This window comes from Mytilus trossulus, chromosome 6 (genome assembly GCF_036588685.1).
Source record: "Mytilus trossulus isolate FHL-02 chromosome 6, PNRI_Mtr1.1.1.hap1, whole genome shotgun sequence".
Classification (NCBI taxonomy): Eukaryota; Metazoa; Mollusca; class Bivalvia; order Mytilida; family Mytilidae; genus Mytilus; species Mytilus trossulus.
Window position 1 is genome coordinate 20,495,482 of NC_086378.1, and position 22,946 is coordinate 20,518,427.

The 22,946-nt window shown below is 30.8% G+C and overlaps 1 protein-coding gene across 1 annotated transcript in view; it reads right to left on the minus strand.

Annotated features, from left to right (window-relative positions):
• The window catches only part of LOC134720910 (uncharacterized), a 58,935-nt gene that overhangs the window by 30,955 nt on the left and 5,034 nt on the right, over positions 1–22,946 (minus strand). Inside the window, exons 2-4 of the mRNA XM_063583475.1 lie at positions 20,929–21,173; positions 16,964–17,055; positions 7,510–7,571 (exon numbers count right to left, since the gene is read on the minus strand). Of these exons, the coding sequence (XP_063439545.1) occupies positions 7,510–7,571; positions 16,964–17,055; positions 20,929–21,173 (399 nt within the window). The remainder of the gene's footprint in view (positions 1–7,509; positions 7,572–16,963; positions 17,056–20,928; positions 21,174–22,946) is intronic.

Below are 22,946 nucleotides of genomic sequence, written 5' to 3' on the forward strand. Positions count from 1 at the left end.
AACAAATTGGAGTTTAAGCTTAAACAATTTTAGTCTGCAATTAAGTGTAATATTGCCAGTGGGAAATATTCAGATTTCTTTAATTGTAATTGATGATTAGACGAATTTGACAATCAATCATGCACTGGGTTTGTAATTCCATGTTTTTCTGAAAAAAGTACGGAGGAATTCCAATATTTTATTGGATTCCGACAATGAGGAAACTTTAAAGTGTCTTAAATGAACAGTTTAGTCATCCTGTGTCATACAATTTCGTCATCAAAGAATTTTTTGGAATGAGAATTGACCTGATGGCTGTAGTAATAGCAACAGCAGATATTATCTTATTGGTCTAATTTAAGTAAAGAAAGTTTGCCTGTTTTAATACAAAGAGATAAGTGGACCAAATTCTATCTCTTGTGTGTAAAAGCTCACATTTGAAATTCCACATTTCTCTTTATCATTATTTTCAGGACTTTTTTCAACACTTGTCCAGCAGCTTGACTGCCAATACTGAAGTTGATTCCAATTTACATTTAGACCTTAGTATTTATCATAGGCTGATAAAGGTGGTGAGCCCAAACCCCAATTTGTGGGGAAAATTTGGCTGATTATTTAAGGGATCACTAAAGCTTGACTGGAGCAGGCCCCTACTTAGACAGTCAATCAGGAACCCCATTTATAAAAACTCTGGATCCACAACTGTTTATACCTTATCATGATTCAATGTTTTTTTTATTTGTTGCTATTTTAGTTTATTACATCTGGTATAAGGAAGGAATTGACTTAGTGCTGACAATATATCTTATTTGAGGGGATTATTTCCACTTGATTCCCACATAGACCATTTGAGGGGATAAGTGTCAAGAGAAAATATTTCAGTCATTAGTAAGTAAATTATAAATAAGCTATACAGAAATAACATTGTTAGATCCTATTAAGAAGCCAAATCTATTTTGATATTACTCTATATATCAGATGTATTTGCTGGGAAGCAACTAATCCTCAGATACCAGATGAATTAAAGGCTGATCAATCTTCAACATACAATTCTTTTTATTTAGACCTGTGAGAAAAATGTGTTTTTATAGTTTTGTTCCAACAAATTATGTGTTTGGAAGGTTGGCAAGTTTTTTGTTTTTTTTATCAAAAGTTAGAAAATAGTATGTCTTTACTCAGTCCAGTTTCAATATTCTTAGTACACATAGATCTTTGATCTCTTTTACATACATTTTACAATTTGCAATCTATTGATAAAGTGACAGTTATTTAGATGGTTTTGATCACTTTGTATATATATTGCCATAAATAAGTTAGGAGTTACAGCAACTGATATTTTGTCGAGTTGTTTTTTTGAAAAACCATCATTAAAAATAACTTTGGAAAACAAAACAAGAGAGTCCTTTTTTAAATATGATTTGACTTATAACTCAAAAGAAACATCCCATTTTTGAATAAACTCTCAATTATTTCCCCCTACTAGCCAACCACAATTATAATCTGTTAGAAATGTCAATAGAAATTTAATATCAATTAATCCCTAATGTTGATTTCTAGGAAGAGCAAATTAACACTTCAGTAATCATCACAATTTAACCATTAACAGCTAAGGTTGATTTCTCACAACAGCAAAGTCACACTTTACAAATGACCAAAATTAAACTATTTTAACATTTACAAATGATTTAAGGTTGTTTTCCTCACTACAGCAAAGTCACACTTTACTAATGATCAAAATTCAACCACTCAATTGACAAGAAATGGAATCAGTGATGTTTTTCTATACAATTAGTTTATAAAATAGATCTTTTCTTTTGTATGGCTTAATTAGGGAAAAAAAACTGAGATTCTTAAATCTAGAGTGAAGAAAGTCATTTGAAGTATATCTCAATTAGGTATTAGTAGAGAAATGAATCAGCTCTTATAACATGGCTTTCAATTACTGATTTTCTTTTTGGTCGGAAGCTGTAGGCAATTCTCTTGATAAATTGATGGTTTTAGTGAGAATCTTTTAACCTATATTGTATTACTAAAACCCTCAAAGAATAAAACTATCAACTGTCAATTTATCAAAGAATTGCAAATGAATCATAAACTTGTATAATAACTTCTGTAAACATGTTAAGTTTTGTATGCAAAAAAACTTCAACACAAACAAACAATCACTCTAAGGTAGGCAGATCAAATACTGAATCAAAGGTATCCTAAGTAGAGAATGACAGATGCTAGAAAATTAAAACAACAAACCCTACAAAGGTTTACATATCCCTTTCCTTTAGATCTTTTCCCCCAAATAAAATACATCAGATTAGCATTTAAATTACTGCAGATTCAAAAGAAACTAGAAAGCATGAAATAACCTTTTGTATCATGAGTCAAGTGGACAAACTTACTTAGTCTCCAAGTACCAAAGACACTAGAAATCAAAACAACTCTGTCATCAAAGATCGTTCATCAGACTTCCTAAAGGACAAATGTAAAAGACAACCACTGACTTTGATCAGACTCCTGAGTCTGTTTGATATTACACGTCTATCAACAAGAGTCCATTACAGACAAGGGTTACACAGCTATATGGTACAGGATAGCATTCAAACCCATACCATATAATAAGCTGCTAAAGGACCATACATGCAAAATGTAAAACAATTCAAAAGACAAAACCAACAAGAAAATGTCAATATTCAAATCTTTATCTCCTTTTCTTATTAGGTATATTGTACTGTAAAACCAAGAATTCATAGATATTGGAAGATGTGGTATGAATTCGAATGAGAAAATGTTCCATCCAAGTCACAATTTGTAAAAGTAAACCATTATAGGTCAAGGTATGGTCTTTAACAGGTAATAACTATGTAGTTCTACTGCATGTCCTTTCATTGCACTCTAAAATCTACGGTAGAAGATTATCACGATTTTTTTCTGACTGTTTCAACTCAAAAATCTCTAGTAGAAGATTACAACCTATTTTTCTGATTGTTTGAAGTCTTTTACTCTTTCTGACAGTACTGAGTCTACTGACAGACAAGATTGGGAATCATCTGATCAAAGAATATTCATTATTGGTATAATTATTCCCATCAGACAAAACCATGACATTATACAGATCAGGACATGTTCCTTGGTATATCTTGACAATACTTCAATATATATATGTATATCTTGGATGTCTGAATGACAGATTGTCAATACTTCAAATCCTTGAAAACATGCAAAGGGTCAGAAAGGTTCAGATATTTCATCAAACGTTTTTAATAAGACCTAAACAGATTTCATGTGCAAGAATGTTTCTTACACCAAAAACTGTTTCTTTTTATTTTTAAAAATAACGATTTTTACCTTGCTCTTCTTTTCAAAAAGTACAAGTTATCCAAAGATCTGATAAAATTGTGTAATTATAAATTATAAATTTAGGAATCTAACATTAAGGTTATCTGCATAGGATTCGTATGAAATGATATAAAAGCACCAAAATGAATTTCTGATAAGAAAAAAAATCCCATTTCATTTCACCGACTTTGAAATAACAACTGTTGTGAGAAAATTATGATAAAATCACAGGATTGTTTCATTTGTACTTTTAAACAAAGAATAAGCCTACAAAGTGAAATCTTTTTGTCTAAGTTGAAATGTGATGATTTATTAGTCTGAGAAAATCCATTCTTACATATAGAGCTGTTCATTTAACTTTTTTTTGTGTCGGTGAATGTTTCTCATTACATTGAGACAGACCTATTTAAGGGAAACATCTACATCTAGGATTAAAACTCTATCAAACAGTGTCTGACCATATAAGACAAGGCCTGACCGTATAAGACAAGGCCTGATTAACGTTAGATTTACAGTCGCTCAGGGACATTTATTACGGACCAGAGCTAATTCTTTACATGAAAACAAAAGACAATATAAAACCAAGCAATTTTCTCCCAATTATCTACTTAATTAATGACATTAAGTCTGCAGCATGCCTGACTTCTCTGATAGAAAGAGGCTATAGATACAATATATCCAGGGATTTGAATCTGTAATATAAATAGATATATTGTTAAAGTTCTAATGGTTTTGTATAGATTTTGGATTCTTTAATTTCTTATAAAACCAGAATTATTTTCCCATTCCATATATATAATATTGAAGAACAAAACAATTCTTTTAACAATTTGGATTTACTCAATAAAACCAAAACTAGTTTGTTTTTATACAACAAACTTAAATTGCTCTTAAATATAGATTTTTTTTCAATTGTATATTTGAAATTTACAACTTCACTTCAAAGAAACTTGAAACAATTCAATTTGTCTAGTAAATGTCAATCTTATGAAAGATTGAAAGAATATGGAAAATTGTAGACAAATCTTAAATGAGATTTATAACTTGAGGATTCAAGAACTGTCAGATTTGGACAAATAGGAAAAAATTCCTGTTGTCAAGCTGAAAGTAATTTTATTTTTAAGAATTTTAAAACATTTCGCTGCATATATTTCTGGGGGGAAATTGCATTCTGGGCTTCAAGTTAATGATATAAAACAATGGAGACACCTTTCATGGATAGCCTCCTGATCCAATTTATATCTATATACTGTTATATCACGGAAAAACAATAAAACTGACTATTAATAATTAATGGAATGGTCATTACTTGATGGTACAAAAGGATAAAAGAAAGATTAGATTATTATGATGATGGACAATGGATATGAGAAAGATTGCATTTAATCAATGTGAAGTCTAGAGACCAATTAGTTTTTCATTACTTTCTGATTCAGGAGATGCTTGTAACAGCAGGTGTGAAATAAGTACCTACTATATACTGGTAAAGGGAAAGCTCAATCTACAATTAGACCTGGAGATTTATTTATAACAAGTGTATCATCAATATTTCATTTCCAATTACTCCTTATGATGCCTCTCATAAAAAAAAAAACGTTACCACATTAATAAATATCACTCTTTTTCAAAAGTTTCCAAAAATTCTAGGGTATATTTCTTACAGGTGACTTTATAACATTTTTTTTTGGAGGGGGGGAAGGGGGGGGGGAGAATGTTTTCAAATATTGATGAAATTACAACAAGTTAATGTTGAAATGTATTATAAGACTGAACTTTATTTTTTTTAAGTCTTTAATGAGAAATCTTGTTTTTACATATAAAATAAGCAATATACACCTAAACTGTAACGCTTTCAAGAGTGACATGACCAGCTAAAACTGTGAAACAAAGATGGCTTTCAGGGCTCTTATAATACAATTATTTTTTCTCTTTTCATTTTCTCCCAATCTTTTGGTTCTTTTCAGTCTGTCTCCATTGACATATCTCTTCTTTACATTTGATTTTTGGGTGTTTTAGGGCATTTTTTTAGCACAGTTTTTCCTCTTTAAAATTTCAACACTTTGAACTTTTCCAAGTACTCTATTGAACTGTCATAATGTAGTGCACAACTCAAAGTTTCAATGAATGAAAAGAGAACTAAAGCACTGCAGCAAAGCTTCTCTATCATCATAAGATTGATGAACATCTGAAAACATTTTACCCCCAGCAAATGTTCTTTTTAGTAGTAAACATTATTTGAAATGAGGGTTAAATGTGAAAGTGTTTAATTAACATGTTATGTTCTGTGTTCCATAATTAACTGATTTTATTGTATTTCTGGTAATGAATTTCTTTATAGTCACCTGTAATGCATTATGAAGTCAACCATCTACCTTATAAACAGTCTATTAAAATTCACAAGATATCAGTAAAGTGGGCTTTTCTAATAATAAAACATTGCCATCATGAAAATAGAAGATAAATTTCATTATTGGATGTGTAATGTTCTCCCACTTTTATTATGTTTATTACTATCAGTACGTATTTCAGGATTTCCTTATTTTACTTTGAAGATCAAACAATGTAGAACTTGAGACCAAAGCCGTACAGTAAAATGAAGCTTAAAAACAATGTTGATAAGTTTATTATTTTAACTGTATTACTGTAAGCAGTAAAATATATTATACCACCAGATCTCTTAAATGAAAAATTGCTGTTCATCGACATGGTAAATATTGAATATTGCTGATGACAAAAGCAACTGAAAGCAAGTATCCTGAACAACAGGGCTACTAGATTTCGCTTTTGACTTTGCTTTTGACGGTCAGGCACAGGAAGTGAAAAACAGGACAGCAACTTTGTTGACCAAGTCGCCTACTAGGCCCCAAAAAAATATATGTCTGTTTAAGGTGGTATGGGTGTCTTTCACCATCTTGGATTGTAAAAAACAGAGAATCTAAGGTCCATACTTTCAATCAAATTAGCAAAATTTAATTCAAGAATGCAGATATTTCATGTGTTTTTACATTTAAAAGATCCAATTTATAAGAATATAACTTATAAATATAAATATATGTACAGGTGTAGATTATTTTTAGTTGTTTTTAAATATTTTGAAATTGTCATTTTAAGGGGAGGTAACTCTAAAATAGTGCATTTTCTGTTAGATTGTTCATGGAATTTTCCTACTTTGTATTTTAGCCGGGAAAAATGTACGGTGACCCTATATTTTCTTTTGATATTATCAAAGCATTGTTTGAAAGCTATATTTTCCTAATTTATTTTACAATTCTATCATTTCGTTTAGTTTCTATTCACAAAATGGTGTTTTTTCCTGTATAATCCATACAAAATGTGTCATTTTGTCACGACCCGTAGTTTGAAAAAATGCACGGTGACCTATCATTTTTATAATATTTTTTAACATGTATCAATAGATACTACATTTTGGCAAAGTATGAACAAATTCTATCATTTTTATTTTAGACTCCCATACCACCTTAAGGTAACATCATCAACATAAATAGGGTAGGTAGGTCAGTATTTCCATTTTTTTTTTTTTTCGCTATGATTTTGAGTTGTGCAGTCCGTCCTAGCTGAGAGTCAAGTTGTCCATCATCAGAGTTTACCCGTATTTTTTATGATTGGATTATTTCCCTTTGTTATTGATTGGAAAAAAAGGGTGGCAAAATGTTTATAATTTCATCACACAAGTCGCGTATTTCCTTTAAACAGCTATCATACTCATGATTATGAACATTGGGATGTATCAGGCAACACTATCTTCACTTTTAACACGATTTCAGTTTATTTTTCACTTAATGACAGAAAATAAAATGGCTTAGGGTCGGCACTCACAATAGGGGTGGTCGGGTAACTGTAAACAGACATATATATTTTTTTTTTGGGCCTAGCTTAAGCCCTGATACCACCTCCTTTACTACCAATGTATACTTCTCTTCTAATTAAATCAACATAAGAATTTCTACACTCACCTCTTCAAAATTAAAAAAGTCTTATGCATGAGTTTGGATTGATTCATTTGGAGATTTTCCTAGCAATAGCGCAAAAATTGTAGACATTAAGACAGAAGACAAATTACAGAGTGCACACTAAAAATTCTTGTGAAAGTTTTTTTAAGTGTGTATCAAAACTGTAAGGGCATAAAATACATGTATGTGTGATCCTTAGAATGAGTGTTCTGTTAACAACAACACCTACCTTCACTAAATGCTGTAACAATAAATTTAAACCCTGTCCCTCTAGGTCCTTTTGAATCAGTTCTGAAATATAAAATAAAACAATTAAAAGGATTTAAATAATCAACATTTTAAACATTCCTTAGGGAACCATTATAACATTTATTGAAAAAAAAAAAGATTTTTTTTAAATCATCAACACGAAAAGTCAGAAAAAAAGATTTTTTTTAAATCATCAACAAGAAAAGTCAGAAAAAAAGATGCTTCCTTGAAAGATGCTATTGAATATCTTTTTCTTCAACATTTTTTTTTCTCCATAACTCAACATGGAAAATTTCTGAAGAAAACATATTTAACACAGAATTGCTAGACCTCCAAATCACCTACTAGAGGAAATAATGTGTGATAATCCAATTTTCTGGGTCCCTCTATACATAGGTATGAAGACTATCCCAGGTCAGACCGACAGAGCAGTTGGAAAACAGATCAATGATCACCAAAGTCAAATATAGGCAAGTTTACCTCATATATAAGAGTTAGACTAATATGTCATGATTCATCCCCCCTTAATAATACCAGTAAACAGAGTACATGTATATGAATCCCTGTGATAGGAAATGGGTATACATGACGAAGGACAATGCTGTGAATAAATATTACATAGGAAACCAATATTGGATGCATAAGCCTCGATTTAAGCAACTAAATGTTACCACAATACCAATACTATACATAGAGAATAATACATGGCAAAATCCGTATCATATGTCGTATCATCCCGAGACATCAATATCAGCCCGAGGGCCCTTAGGCCAGAGGGATGATATTGGTCGAGGGTGATACGGCATGTGATACGGATTTTGCCATGTATTATACGCTTTATCATATATTTCAACAGAAGAGTTTTATATTATATGAACTGTTTTCTGATCCATAGCACTGGGTTACCTTCAGTTCTGCTTTTGTCTTGTTTCAAAGCTTTAACATAACTGCTCAATTATTTATACGAAGCACCTAGGTTACCTTACAATCTGTTGTTTTGAAAATATTTTGTTTATTATTGTATTATTGAGTGTTTTGTATTTTTTATAGTTGCATTTAGTGTGCCAAAAAAATTGTTGTAAAAACTTGATGTTCGTGACGTTACATACCAAACAATGACGTCATTAAAAAATTGACCTAGTTTTTTTTTAATTTTTTTTTAATATTTTTTTTTTTTTTTTTTTTTTTTAATTTAAAAAAAAAAAAAAATTTTAATAGAAAAAAAATTCTTCAGCAAAAAAACCCCCAAAAAAACTGACTTAAGTTTAAAAAAAAAAAAAAAAAAAAAAGGTATGCGATACGGGTTTTACCATGCGATACGGGGTATGCGATACGGGTTTAGCCATGCGATACAGGATATGCGATACAGGGTAGGTGATACAGACTGGAAAAAAGAACCTTTATTAGATATACAAAATAGCTGTATTTTGTACTAAATATATGATAAAATCAGCTATAAAGGAGCCAGACATGACAAGTATAGGTCTCTTTCAGTATAAAACTCTTATAACAATGTATGGTACTATGGTTGCTGTACTTTCTATAAAGTTGCATACTTTCATGAGATTGAGAGGTTAATTTGCTTATATTGCAATTGAGATGAATTGGTAAATAATTTGAAATATATTCAAATTCATATTTGGCATCTAACCCTGCACCCATTTTTATTGCAAGGAATGTTTTTTTTTAACATATTTAAAATACTGCTTACTTAGCACAATTTACACAATCAATAAAGACTGATTTCAAAGACAAACTTAATTAAGAAAAACATCAAACATTCTGTAGTTTCATTTATCTCCATCAAAAAGTATGAAGAGAAAAAAATCTGATGTTGTTTTTCTCAAGTTGCCGATTTTACAAGATTTTTCACAGGAAATGAGATATTGCTTTTCAGGGCAACTTGTCATAAAACATAATCTTGCTGATAAAAAAGACTTAATATAAACCTATGTATCATGATATATGATTGTGTCACTGTGTAGTCTATTAATCACACTTTTGAAACAATTCTTGAAATGTTACACCAGAAACCATTCCTGTTTGGCAACTTCCTGTGCAGCGGTCAATTCTAAAGAATATATCTGAAAAAAGCCAGATGCTCAAGTTGATCAGCTGAGAATATGTAAATCTTATGTTAAGTTATCTGAATCAAGCTGTTTTGTCAAAAACCAATTGAAAAAAAATAATTTTGAAACAGCTTTGACTGATAAATTTGACAGGTACAAGAAAATTGGTTTAAAATTTATGCCATAAATGGTAAATATAAACCTCTTTTTGTCTTATCTCTTCCATTTATTTCTCACATCTTAGATCGTAATGACTTGATGAAGATTCCAGGTTAATGAAGCATTGATCTCTACTGAACGTTGAATTTGTCATCTTCAGGAGATCACTTGATAAGACAACACATTAAACATGTTAAAACTTGTTGCATCATGTGAATTTTCTATAAACAATGAGAAATAAAAATATTCTTGCATCATTTTATAATACTGTGGATTCATTTTTTTCATGCATATGGGTACCAATTTTTTGTGGAATGAGAGAATTGCATTTTCATTTATTTTTTATTTGGTGGTTTTGCCAAAGTCTACAATTTTTTTAGAAAATTTGTTATTCTTTGTTTATTGGAATTTTTATTCCTGGGTCACCCACAAAATCCATGAAAATTGTTATCCTACAAATAATAATGAATTCACAGCACTGAATTTCATTTAGAGATAGTCTTTTATACAGATTGAAGTTGGGAAGAGTGTGTGTAAGATAAAGTGTACATGGAATAGATATCTTATGAAATGGGGATGACTTAGAGGGAGCTGATGATGAAATTTGAAGAATGACTCTGGGGTTTATATAGAGTAACATGAAAATTAAAATTTAAAAAGATGCATCTTAATCAATATAAGAAAGCACAACCATGCATTAACCCTGTAGGGGAAACAATCATCGAAGAACATAAATTAAAGGTATGATTTTATAGACCGGAAAACTGAAGAAAAAAATTTAAGAGATTCTTACAAATTCAACAAAAATAGGTCAATGCAATCTCCTTTTCAGTACAAATGATCCTACGAACATGTTGCTTACTTATATAACCTTGTTCAAAGCAAACATAAATAGCTTCATCAAAGATGCATCACCATTAATCTGTTGAATTTTTCATGTACAAAAATTTGCCTCACTATTTTGCCCATTACTATAATGAGTATTTAGTCATAATAAATTAATGACATCAAGATGGAGATCAGTTAGACATAGAAGATACTATTTATAAAGAAGACCATTCATTAATTTTTGTAGAAGGCAAAGCCTTTCCTCTATTCTTCCTGAGACTACTGTTATAGTAGTCTCAGATTCTTCACATTGAATTTTATCCTTTTTTTCTTAATTTAGCCTGACCAATTTAATGTATACTTTCACGTTACTTCCTTGTCTAGATTTTTCTTTTTTTTTCTTCGTTTTTCTTTGTACTTTTTTTACAAGAAATCATGAAATTAACAATTAGTGTTTTAACTATAGAAGAAGTAAAGGACAGATTATTCTCCTATTTGCCTGATGTTTTCACAACATTACATGTAATACCTGGGAACACTTTGCAAGTTTTTTGTATCATCATACAGTTACAAACTTATGAATTTGTACATTTTCCTAACCAACCACAGATTATTACAGTTTATGGAAAAACAATGTTCAAAACAAATCAATGTAAAACAAACATGTGACCCTTTTCTAGTCAAATAAATAATTATCTAAAACACATAATTACATGTTGGCAAAAAGAATATAAATGCGTTCAATAAAGTTGTAAAACCAGAATTCCACAATAATTCAGTCAATCAGTTTGTGACCAAATTTGACCTATAATTATGTCATCATTTGACACTACTGTATCAATATTCAGGTAAACTATATTATCTTCAGGCGAAAGGAAAAGATTTGGAACAAATGTTTGATGTAAAGTAACTTCAGGCAAAAGGAAAAGATTGGGGACAAATGTTTGATTTCATAATGATTGATGGAATAGCATGGATAACCTGTATGTTCTGTCACAAAACTGGTGGGGAACAGAATGTTACATACACAGTGATCTCCCCTGGCCATTAATTAGCATCAACACACCAAGACGCTATAATTTGTTTCTGTGGTGCTATAATTATTTTGAGGATGCCACTTTTTTTTCTAGAAGTACATGCTAGGAATATTTTTCAGTTTTAGGGGGAGACAAGTGGTACCAATACTTTGTACACAGTTAGTACAATTCTCAGTTTTAGGGGGAGACAAGCGGTACCAATACTTTGTACACAGTTTGTACAATTCTCAGTTTAAGGGGGAGACAAGCGGTACCGATACTTTGAACACAGTTTGTACAATTCTCAGTTTAAGGGGGAGACAAGCGGTACCAATACTTTGTACACAGTTTGTACAATTCTGTATGTCTAATGTCTTGTTATTGTTAAACAGAAATGTGATGAGAAGTTGTACCCCTATTGACATTTGACCAGTCTTGGACAAAACTTAGATCAACTGTCATGTTTTCAAATTATTCAATTGGTAAGCACCAAATTTGTGTAATCAAATTTATCTACAAGGACATGTACACCTACAATCTGATTATCAGAAAAGGTAGATGTTACCAGCCACTGAAGCTGCTATGATTCATGCTTCAGACCCCTTGTTTATGGCTCAATTTTATTAAGCACTACTTGGGAGTTACATATCTATAAAATGCACCATTAAACGACAGTAATAAAATTATTTATTTATTGTATCACCAGATTGACTTTAATGGTGGCTGTTATCACATCTACTAATATAATTGTCTTTACTTTCATCAGCAGTATAAGGTGATGATGATGTTGTCTAGTGTGATGATGGGTTAAAAGGTCTGTCAGTCATAAACAGCTAAGTAACATTTGATGTTATACTATAGCTGGTAATAGATATCAGATGTTTGATCAACGTTTTGATTTGTAGCACCTGTACAGAAAACATTTTTTCTATTTATTTTTAAAGTACCCAAACGGGCCTCAATACTGTCAATAATGCTTTAGTTGTATTTTAGGGCAGAGCACCCATAAAATTTCTATTAAAACTTAATTTTTTTATTCTTTTGTATGCTTTTTTTAAAGAGTTGTAAAGTTTATTTCAAGATTTCTTATTTCAGGGCAATTAAAAGGTTGACAAAATAGTTTAGAAACGTGCCAATTGTATATGGACACTTAGGTGTGTTTTTTGTTGTGTTGTTGCTGTCTCTTTCATGTAGACCTCACTTTTACTTTTACATACAGCTTTAATTATCTTTGCTTTTTCGTATTTTAACAGTAATGGCTTTCATGTGAAGAACACATACATGACTTGTTTTTCTAGTTTATCTTCTAGAATCACTAATTCATTTATACAAGAATATATTTATCCCAATATCCTAATGACAAAAACAAACATTTTCACCTTATTCTCATTATCAGATCACAATTAATGGGCGAAATCAAGGTCTACTCAAATTATTTTTTTATACAAATGACAGTAAAACAAATACGAGCCATCCGTTTCCATACACTAAGCCACACTGAGGTGTGATGCCATCTAATTAATGATGATCTTAATATCATGTATTGCTATTTATATTAAATGTTGCATGACTTTAACACATTAAGTTTTTCATTCTGGGTCATTTATTACTGATCGATGGGTTAGCCATTTATCAATATAATATCCCTTTATAGAATAAGAACTTAACCCAACCACAGAACTGAGTCAAAGTTTATAAATCTAGAGTGGCAGGTTAACAGTTCAACATTCTTTGTTTTACAAATATTTCCAGCATTTTTTAATAGTATTCTTTCTCATTATGTTTCCAGTATTGCAACATGATTTCATTAGTATCTAATTTTAAAATCTTCTGAGATTTTAAATTCTTGCTCTTTTACAAACTTTGTTTTCATTCTTTCAAATACCAGATACATACTCAAGAAAAGTAAAGAAAATTTTACAATTATATCAACAATTATATCAACTTTTACTTTTACTTACGGTAAAAATTTACTATACAACAGATATATTCGACGAAAGTAAAATTTGAGAGAAACAACAGACAAATTTATAAATTCTTAAATGCCATTTTACTTCAAAATTAAGTCCAACTATGTAAATAACTTCTGCAATCAAATACATATAAACAGTAGCCAAGGCTAAACTTAAATTTAGCTAATAATTCATCACTTCCCATACTTACATAGCTGTCAGTGTCAACTTATACTGACTCAGTATATAAGTATACTAAGACCGACATACCACCCTGACAGTATTAGTAGTAAGAATTGAGATTTCTTGTTATACTGCTAATTTATCTGCCATCAAAATGATTATCATTACCGCAGTCTGACAGCCATAAGTCACCACAAATTACTGAAGAATTTATGACAGCAAAGTCTGTAACAAGCTTAATGTCACATGGAGAATTAGTCACAAGTCACAATTAATTTACTTGTTATTATCTACTGCTTACTTTACATCATTAACAAAACTTGTAGCTTATGTACTTTGGAGAATATCAGAATATTATGAATATCAATTCTGATTCTCTTGTCTGATCTTGGTCAGTTAATGCTAGTAATCTGTTGAATATATTCATTTCAAAGTTTAGCCTTATAAGCTTCTTTCTCAAACTCTAAATGGAAAAACCAATAGTAGCAATAACAGGGGCAGATCCAGTCATTTTAAAAAGGAAAGTTCCCAACCCAGGGTAAAAAGGGGGGTTCCAACTATATGCTGCCATTGGAATGTATTGTTCATCCAAAACAAAAGGGGGGGTCCAACCCCTGGAACCCTCCTGCTTGGATCCCCCACTGAATAAGATTTTCCACATTTTCCTTTGTGGTAACATTAAAACTATAAAATACTCTTAGATTACAAAATGTCATATTTATCCTACCATGTATGTGCTGTATCCAATAAAATATTTGATTTGGTTTGAAATATCTATCTGATTATAATTTAGGTCTTTGGGGTTACATAATGCCATCATGAACTCTTTTCAATTTTTTTTTTAGAAGAATCAGAAAACAGGGGCAGATAATCCTCTACTAGAACAACCAAGAGGATTTTTGGTATGTTGCCTATAATACAATGTTTATGATTTTAACCACTGAAAAGTTAATATACAAATACTTTAAACTCAGGATGAGAGATTTCTCTATCACTTTACATTAAACAGTATCAAAATTATTATTAATAATCTTCCATTTTTTTGATTTTATAAAGATTGGCACTTTGCTTACTTATCAATGGGTGGGCATGCTGAAAGATCATAACTAAGTGATGACAAAAATACAGGTGATGACATATAATACCCAACTGAAATCTGCAGCAAAAGATTGCAAAAGATTGCCAGTGAAGATAAAGGCATTCTTATAATTAGTATGCATTAAGGTTTATGTAATCTGTAAGGGGCGCAGCAGGAAGAACATAAGTTTCCCGTAAAATATCAACTGACAAGATCAGAACAATCTGTAAGAGGATTCACTTAATTCCATTCTCAAAAATCTTGTCTGCCAATACCATGATGATGGCATTAAAAATATCATAAATCATCTTTTTCTGGTTTTCTGGTGATAGCAAGAAAAAATAGATTCCCATCTTAATCTTCACATATTTTTATATGTCAAATAATATGCACTCTAGATAACATTCTGTTGATAAGACTAACTACAAGTGACAGTTATTGAACATTTTATTCTACTATCTTTAAAAACAAAAGAAATTTAATACTCAAGGTCTTTAAAATGTGTCTTCCTATCAAGTTTTTGTCTAAGGTTTTTCAATTAAATTTTCAAAGCAAAAATAAACCATCTGGCAAATTGAAATTAAAAAACAATGAATTTCTGCATATTGCATATTATTTAACAACAAAAAAATATATGAAGATTAAAGGACATTACATTTTCAATTTCTTTCAAATTTTTACAAATTATTAATAATGATTCAAAGCAGCACTTAAGATTCTATGCCAATTTGTACATATTTTACAATGCATTATTTTGTTGGGTTAGAACACATTAAATAATGCATATTTTCATGTTATTTCCATTAAAGAATACTTTAAGCAGCATGTTTGGCACCAACAGTCTGGTACTGACTTTCAACAATAGTGTTACCTACATAGTACACACAGTCAGTTTGCAATTTATACTAAGCCTATGTCTACTGATAATAAAATAAACTTCAATGGATATAAAACTAATAATTCATACTCATCAAATTCATGTGAAACTCAAATGAAATCAGCATATGTGAGTTTCACTTATAAATAAAATTGAGAATGGAAATGGGGAATTATGTCAAAGAGACAACAACCTGACAAAAGAGCAGATGACACCCACATGCCATTAATGGGTCTTCAATGCAGGGAGAACATCCTGCATCCATAGGTGGGCATCAGCTGGCCCCTAAATAAAAATTTGTAAGGGTTCCACGGAACCCAGTGTCTCGCCTACTTTTGCTTTAAATCGCAGGCTCAACCAAAATGAGGAAAAAAATCAATAAAAATATTCCTCTTGATACTATCTTATGATTGTAAGAAGCTTCTGTCCAAGTTTGGTAAAAATCTAGGATAGTTAATAAATCTAATAAATGTTTTGAAAACTTTAACTGCAGACTGTATGTAATGTTAACTGGAAGAAAATCTAAGTCCATTTTAAGTCAAATACAGAAAAAAATGGAGTTATCTTTTTACAAAATCTTCTTCTGGATACTATCGTATGATCATAAATAAGCTTCTGTCCAAGTTTGGTACAAACCCAGGATAATTTAAGAAAGTTATTAAAATTTTAAAAACTTCAACCACAGAGTGAATGTAATGTTTCCATGCAGAAAAACTAAGTCCATTTATAAGTAAAATACGGAAAAAATGGAATTTTATTTTTACAAAATTAACTTCTGGATACTATCTTATGATCATAAACAAGCTTCTGTCTAAGTTTGGTACAAACCCAGGATAGTTTAAGAAAGTGACTAAAATTCTAAAAACTTTAACCACAGAGTGAATGTTATGTTTCCCTGCAGAAAAAACTAAGTCCATTTATAAGTAAAATACGGTAAAAATGGAATTTTATTTTTACAAAATTTACTTCTGGATACTATCTTATGATCATAAACAAGCTACTGTCCAAGTTTGGTAGAAATCCAGTATAGTTTAAGAAAGTTATTAAAATTTCAAAAATTTAACCACAGAGTGAATATTTGTGGACGCCGCCGCCGCCGACAAATCCGCCGGAATGTAGGATCGCTTAGTCTCGCTTTTTCGATTTAAGTCGAAGGCTCGACAAAAATGTGTACCAGTTAAGTGAAAATGGATGTCATAGTAAACTCAAAAGCTCATATGAGGTGGAATTCATGTGAGAATTTTTATGTTTACTTTCTCTGTGCCTACTAACCTGAAATGAACTGTTATAAATGGTCCACTGGACTGCATAGGTTCTGTTGGTACTTCATTCCCACATAAACCAAAGTTTCCTCCAGCTTCAGCCTGGAAAAAACAAAACGCTTATAGTTATATAACAGTCAGAGAACTGATAAAAGTAAAATGTTGGTTTTATTTAATGAGTTATCATAGATTTACAAAGAAAAATAAATATATTAAAGGAAACATGCAAAAAATAACACAATTACATATGCATTAATTTGCATTTACACATTATCATCTCTAAATTTTTAATTTACATACGTGTAGCTTTCTAGTGAAAACGATATTTCTAATATTTTAAGTTTTTTTTTCATTTAATTTTCTTTTGTAATAGTTGTTGAGTTCGCATATACATATATACATATAAATTGTATACACAATCATATAAATGTTTTGACTACTTTTGCTAATGAGTGTACCATTATTTGTTGTGAATATGTGATGTCTAATGATGTATGTATCAACATTCAGAAAAAAACAATAAACTCTACATGTTATCATACAAATACTTGAAGCAAACATTTATAGATGTACAAAAGTGTTTGTGTACCCTCAGCCTAGAGATTCCTATACATTTAAATAGCATGAAAGAAGGTATAGTATCAGGCCACTTGAGCTTGCTGGACAATATATTTATCAAACTAATTTCAGGTATCTTGAAACAATACATTAACATGTTCCCAATCATAAATAACTGGCAAATAATGTAATAATATGACATTAATAAGGCAATTAACTGTGAATATTTTGTTATAAGGAATCTCTGCAAAAAGATTTTGAAATCATTTTTCAGTACAACAAAACATGAAACACTTTAAAGTTTGAACAACAACAAAATAAAATGCAACCCTTTTATTCCAAGAGCTCAAGGCTCCCAAATTCTTTCAAACGAATTGACAAAAAATAGGAAAGTGGCCAAATCAGATGGCAGGTTGACTTTCACTAAATTAATTTATTCAAATTTGATGTCCGGTTTGGTCATATACCACCTAACATTTTTACAAATTAATTCATCCCTGGCTTTCAAAATGTTTTGGTTTGACTGTTTGAACATTCTCGAGTAGATGAACAGTGCATATGGATTGTTTTATGAAACTTCATAGTAAAAGAGGAAAAGTGTAAAGCAGTTTCTATCATGCATGGGAAATCTCATTACCTATTTAATGCCAGTGCAACCTACATATGGCCATTGTAGATTCAACTTTTGCTTAAATAGGTACTGATATGCAAGTGAAAAGAGCAAAGTCTTCCTTTAGCTAGTTAGTAAAATAATATTGAGAATAGAAATGAGGAATGTGTCAAGGACAACAACCTGAGTGAGTGACCAAAGAGCAGCCGAAGGCCACCAATGGGTCTTCAACACAGCATTTTATGTATATACTTTTAAAGTGTGCATGCAGAAAGTTTATTGTCCTTCTTGAACAATTCCACTACTTCCTCTTCAACATATATCCTTCAGCTGGCAATAAAATATGTAAAACTACTGGCAGATGGTGTGTTTTATATTGATACCTAATGACCTCACAGTTAGCTACACAACATGAAATCATGTTTTCTTACTTTGGCATGCACCTTTTGTAGCAGGTTACAAGCTAAATCCACATGCTATACCTTATCATTTAGAAGTTTAATAAGTTTTTTTAAACAAAAAATGTCAGATTTTACAACAAATGAGTCTAATCATTTTAAAAATTATGTTTTATCGTGTGAAGCTAGTGCATATTTCTCAAGTTTATCTAATCTGCATATATACTGTCTGTCTTAGCTAACAGGACTATTAAACAAAGTGAAAAATGATGGTAGTTCTTCTCTAAACATGCCAGATTTCAAAACACTTCATTGTAAAGGTCACTAATTTGTTTGCAAGACATGATCCCTTAAGTCTTGAAAAACTTCTAAATAAAAATTGCTTTTTTTTATTCATACTGAGACACATACAATGTATGCTGCCTTGCTGCATGTTGCAAAATATACAGTTATGGCGACTGAAAAGTTAATTGTTCAAAATTGTCAATCCTTGCAAAGGTTATTCTAAAGGGAACAAACAAAGTTTGCTGCTTTGCTGATGTTGTACAATACATGAAAATACAACACTGATTAACAGGTAGCAAATCATTAATATTAATGTATTACAATAATTTCTTTATGAAAAATTAATGCAAAACTTATTTTTAGCCTTTTCAAAAAGCATGAAAAAATAAGGTAACTGATTGAGGTAAATATAGCCTGGATGAGACACATCACACTCAATTTAGGTTAAAAATAAAGAACAAAAACAAATGTTTATATACAGCAGCAAAATACAACCTCAAAATGACAATGTCTGACTTGGGACAGACACGAGTGTGGCAGGGTTCAACTAGTTTGTTAGTGCATAACCCTCCCCAAAACTGGGACAGAGGAGTACTAACAATACAACATAAGAATATTCTCACTATTCCACAATTAGAAATTGGAAAAAATATGTGTTAAATAATAAGTTGATCAGTGTAAAATCTCTTCCTAAAATATTCCAAACAACAATAAATTTTTTCTAAACTGATATGGAGTCAGCATTTATAACATAAAGTTTGGTTTTAAATTGAAAGAACACCCCCTTCACCCAATTGAAACTTTTATTTTCAATGACAAATTTAAAGATTCCCTATTCTTTTTTTTAATGTAAAACGAACACACAACAAGAAAGAAGTTTTGTGTGCTAGGTCACCTTCTATAAGTTTACATAAAAGTCAATAACGGTGTCAATAATTGGCGATATCAAGAGTTTGCTGTCACCGCTTGACAAGTTAACGTCTGGAATAAAAGATAAAAAATAAAACCAACACTTATAAGCTGTTTACTCAAGCGCCTGTCACATACTGCACTGTATAATTTACAACTCAAATAGCATACAAAAGTTCATATTTCATTTATAAAAGGCTTGGTAAGATGAATAAAAATACGAGATTAATAATCAAAAGATAATTGTCATCTTTCTAAAAGACATTTTATTCAATAAATAGGGAGAGAAAAATTTATTTAAATTGCCATTTAGCCAATATGAATCCATATTTATTTTCTTAAACAAAATTATTCTTTCTGAAAAAAGTACAACACTTTAACTTAGTTTAAAGTTTTTCAAAAGTGTCCTGCCATAGACAAATAATGTATGCATATTTAAAATGTATAAATGTTCATGAATGGTCAATGATGGTCAATTTCAGTTAACATAGGGACAAATAGAAAAAAGAAAGAAGAAAAAAATATAATGTACGATTTAAAGATTATCTTATACTAAATACAGAAATGATGTGTTTGCTTATGTCCTTTGTTTATTATTCCTCTTATAACTACTTTTTTAAACTCTTAGTTTACCCAAAGGTTGAAAACGACTTGGGGTATAGAAATGTGGTCATCCCTGGACTTTTCCCAGCAGTAAACTTGCATCAGTGGGTCTTCTGTATGTAGTATTGTGCCATGATGTATAAATAGTCAACCATGTCCAGTTGGAAAGAAGATGTTATAGCAATGCTCTGTGTTAATAAGTGAGAATGCCGCAGCACAGCAGAGAACTTTTGTAGCAGCTGTGTCTCTAGGGTCTCCTTTGATGGCTGTTGAAAGACAGGCTTTTTGTTCCTGTCCAACATATCCATTTTCAAAATGCAGTCCAAATTTCCCTGCTCTTCATTCTACTTCTACAGAACGACACCTACCCATTGTTTGCCTCCCAGTGCAGGACTTTCTCTCTATGTTGAAGACCCATGATGGCCTCCTATAGCACTGTTATATTTTTGATTGAAAGGGGAGATTAATCTGACATTGTCTTCCAAAATTTTCACAAGAAGATATATGTTCTGTCTTGTTTGTTTGCATGGTTCTTTTCGATTTTTTATTTTATTTTTTTGTATCTTCTATTAATACCCATACAATGTACATACTTGAAGCTGTAATACTTACAAATGGAAGTAAAATCTGATCACTGTCAAAAACATAAACAGCATCATTACAAATTCTATCTGTCCTGTCAGGAATATCTAGACTGATAAAACGTAACACAAGTTTCCAGTCTTCATTTTCTGCTTTAAAAGTCATTCGACATGAGATCTTATGTTCATAATATTCTGTGTATTGTTTATCGTGAGAATATACAGTAGCACCACCTAAATATTTATATTCAGCACATTCAGGGTTCTTCATATAATCTGAAAATAGAAAATTATATGAAGAATTTTATATTTTGACAATTGTTTTGTCCACATAGTTCAGCAACATACAGTGTAACTAGTCATGCTCCAAGTATATACATGTGTATGTATACATTTTTACATGGTAAAGGAGCATCACCTTCCATATAAATGTATGAACATGTATATACATACTCAGGGTTTGGGGAACTAAATGACTGGCTACATGCATGGGCTGTACAATTGCAAACTAAATTCCAACCATATGTTCCCATTCAAATGCATTGATCGTCCAAAACAAGGGGGGTCCAACCCGTAACCCCCCATTGGATCCACCACTGATATCTTTGAAATTTATATACATTTGTAGATGTCTATGATGATAATGTTCAGGTAAAATAAAATGATTAATACAATATACATTTATAGTTGTTTTTGTTGTAAATTTAAGATAATGCAAGTTTTCTTACATAATAATTCAGTAAAATTTACCTCTATAAATATACATGTACATGTATACCTTAATAAGTGTGAGCTATTATACAGACACCTGCAGAGATAAATGGCACTTCAGTACTGTGGTCGTTTTCAATTTACATAACATTTTGAAAAGGGATTATATTTACAGAACAGGGACTAAAATCTCAACTATAAAAATAAGTAGATGTGGTATGATTGCCAATGAGATAATTCTCCACAACATACAAGTCAACCTTGTCCTTCAACAATGAGTAAAACCAATAAGGATTCATACAAAAGCAAAACCATAATCAATAATAACATAACACCAATAAGATATTCAGTATAAAAAAAAAGCATTTGGAAGACCAATCTGCTCTTTGACTAGGTTGTTGTCTCTATGACATATTCCCCATTTCCATTCTCAAGTCTACTGACAAATATGTTTTCCTACTGTTACAAGCAACTTCATTGGTAAAATTGTTCTTGCATATAAACCATATGCTTCCTGATTCCGTACTAGAATTCTTTTTGTATGTCTTGCAAGACATCTTTCTTTCAAACATCACATGCTGAGATGAATAATTTGTTAATGAGTTTTAATTTGGTCTTTAATTGATAAAAAGTTGAATTGCTGCGATCAACTTTGATCTAATGTAAGCGTGGGTATCTATCTGTATAGTGCATCTTCTGCCTAACTGTGTTTAACTCATTATAACTACATCAGTTTAATTGGTTATATTACTTCTAGAATGAATGAATGCAAAGTGTTGACCTTCATGTAAAACTCAATGTAATGTGTTAATGTACTGAAGCAAAGAGTAACATTGAATTTGATGGCTTTTGGTTTGATATTAATGGTACTTTCAAGTCGTTTATAAATTTCTAATGTCAGATGATATTTGTAAACAACTGAGGTATGATTTATCAATTTTTGCAATGACTTGATAAATCATGTAATATTTGATTGCACTGATTCAAATGATCCAATGCAAAAAAGCAACCAATACCTTGAGGGTAAAATTTAACAATATTTTATTTTCACTTAAAAAAGAATGAAGTACATGTATGCCCCTCTTTGCAAATCATATATAAAATGTAAGTCTTACAGCAAACTTTTTTAAACCAGGACCTAAACAAACCACTTATATACAAACAGTAATTTAAGTGAATTTTAAACGTTTAACATGTCATTTTGTATGTATAATAATTGTTTAAATTGTACTTCTATTCAAATATTAGTGACAGTTTACATTAAGCCAGGGTGGCCTTATCTAATTTTCTTGTTGACATATGTGACACTACTCTTTACTTTTATCTGATTAGGTCTAA